Below are 670 nucleotides of genomic sequence, written 5' to 3'. Positions count from 1 at the left end.
TTTAGTAGCTCTAGGTCTTGTTCTTCTAGCCAAGTAACAAAACTAGCTGCTCTTGGTGTTATAGTAGCTACTATAGGGTCCCACCATGGGTGGTTAATATTGAAGTCGCCAAGCAGGATGGCGGATGGCAATATAGAGGTGCTAAGGAGCTTTCTCTCTATTGTGGTAATGCCTTGTGTGTCTAGCTGGTTGTAGACATTGTAAATAGAGAAGGTTGTTCTAGAGCTCTTAACTGTAATAGCTAGGAAGTCAGGATCAGGACTAGTGTCTGTTAATATAGTGACTTGCGCTTGTATAGTGCGTGCAGAGTAGACTAAAACACGTGGTCTTATACTATAGTCTTGTAACAAAGGAAGGATTTGTGTAAAGGAGGGGTGATTTACAGAGCATGTGTCTAAGTAATCTAAAGGAGATTGTCTAGCAGGAATAAGCTAAGGCTCTTGTACTAGTATAAGGTCTAGTACTAGTTCTACTACAAGTTACAAGGCACTCTCTGTTGCTTGTGCGCTCTTGTTTAGATTTACTTGTAGGATCCTTAACTTGTCTAGCATTCTAGGTTAGTTTGCGTGTTTAGTGTAGCTTTATAAGCTGCACATTGTGTGCTCTCTGCAGTGTGTGCCTCTTTGCAGTTTAAGCACATAGGTAGAGTGTGTGCACAGGTCTTGCCTCT

The 670-nt window shown here is 41.6% G+C and overlaps 1 protein-coding gene across 1 annotated transcript; it reads right to left on the bottom strand.

Moving 5' to 3' along the window:
* Positions 1–74: 74 nt before the first annotated feature.
* Positions 75–551, bottom strand: M421DRAFT_17123 (uncharacterized protein; the record flags this gene model as incomplete). Its single annotated transcript, XM_033587774.1, has 2 exons — positions 75–417; positions 484–551. Coding segments are annotated over 2 exons (411 nt in total), but the record flags the coding sequence as incomplete, so codon positions are not given.
* Positions 552–670: the final 119 nt, after the last annotated feature.

Source organism: Didymella exigua (assembly GCF_010094145.1).
Source record: "Didymella exigua CBS 183.55 unplaced genomic scaffold M421scaffold_95, whole genome shotgun sequence".
NCBI classification, from domain to species: domain Eukaryota; kingdom Fungi; phylum Ascomycota; class Dothideomycetes; order Pleosporales; family Didymellaceae; genus Didymella; species Didymella exigua.
This window is presented reverse-complemented; position numbering and strand designations above follow the sequence as displayed.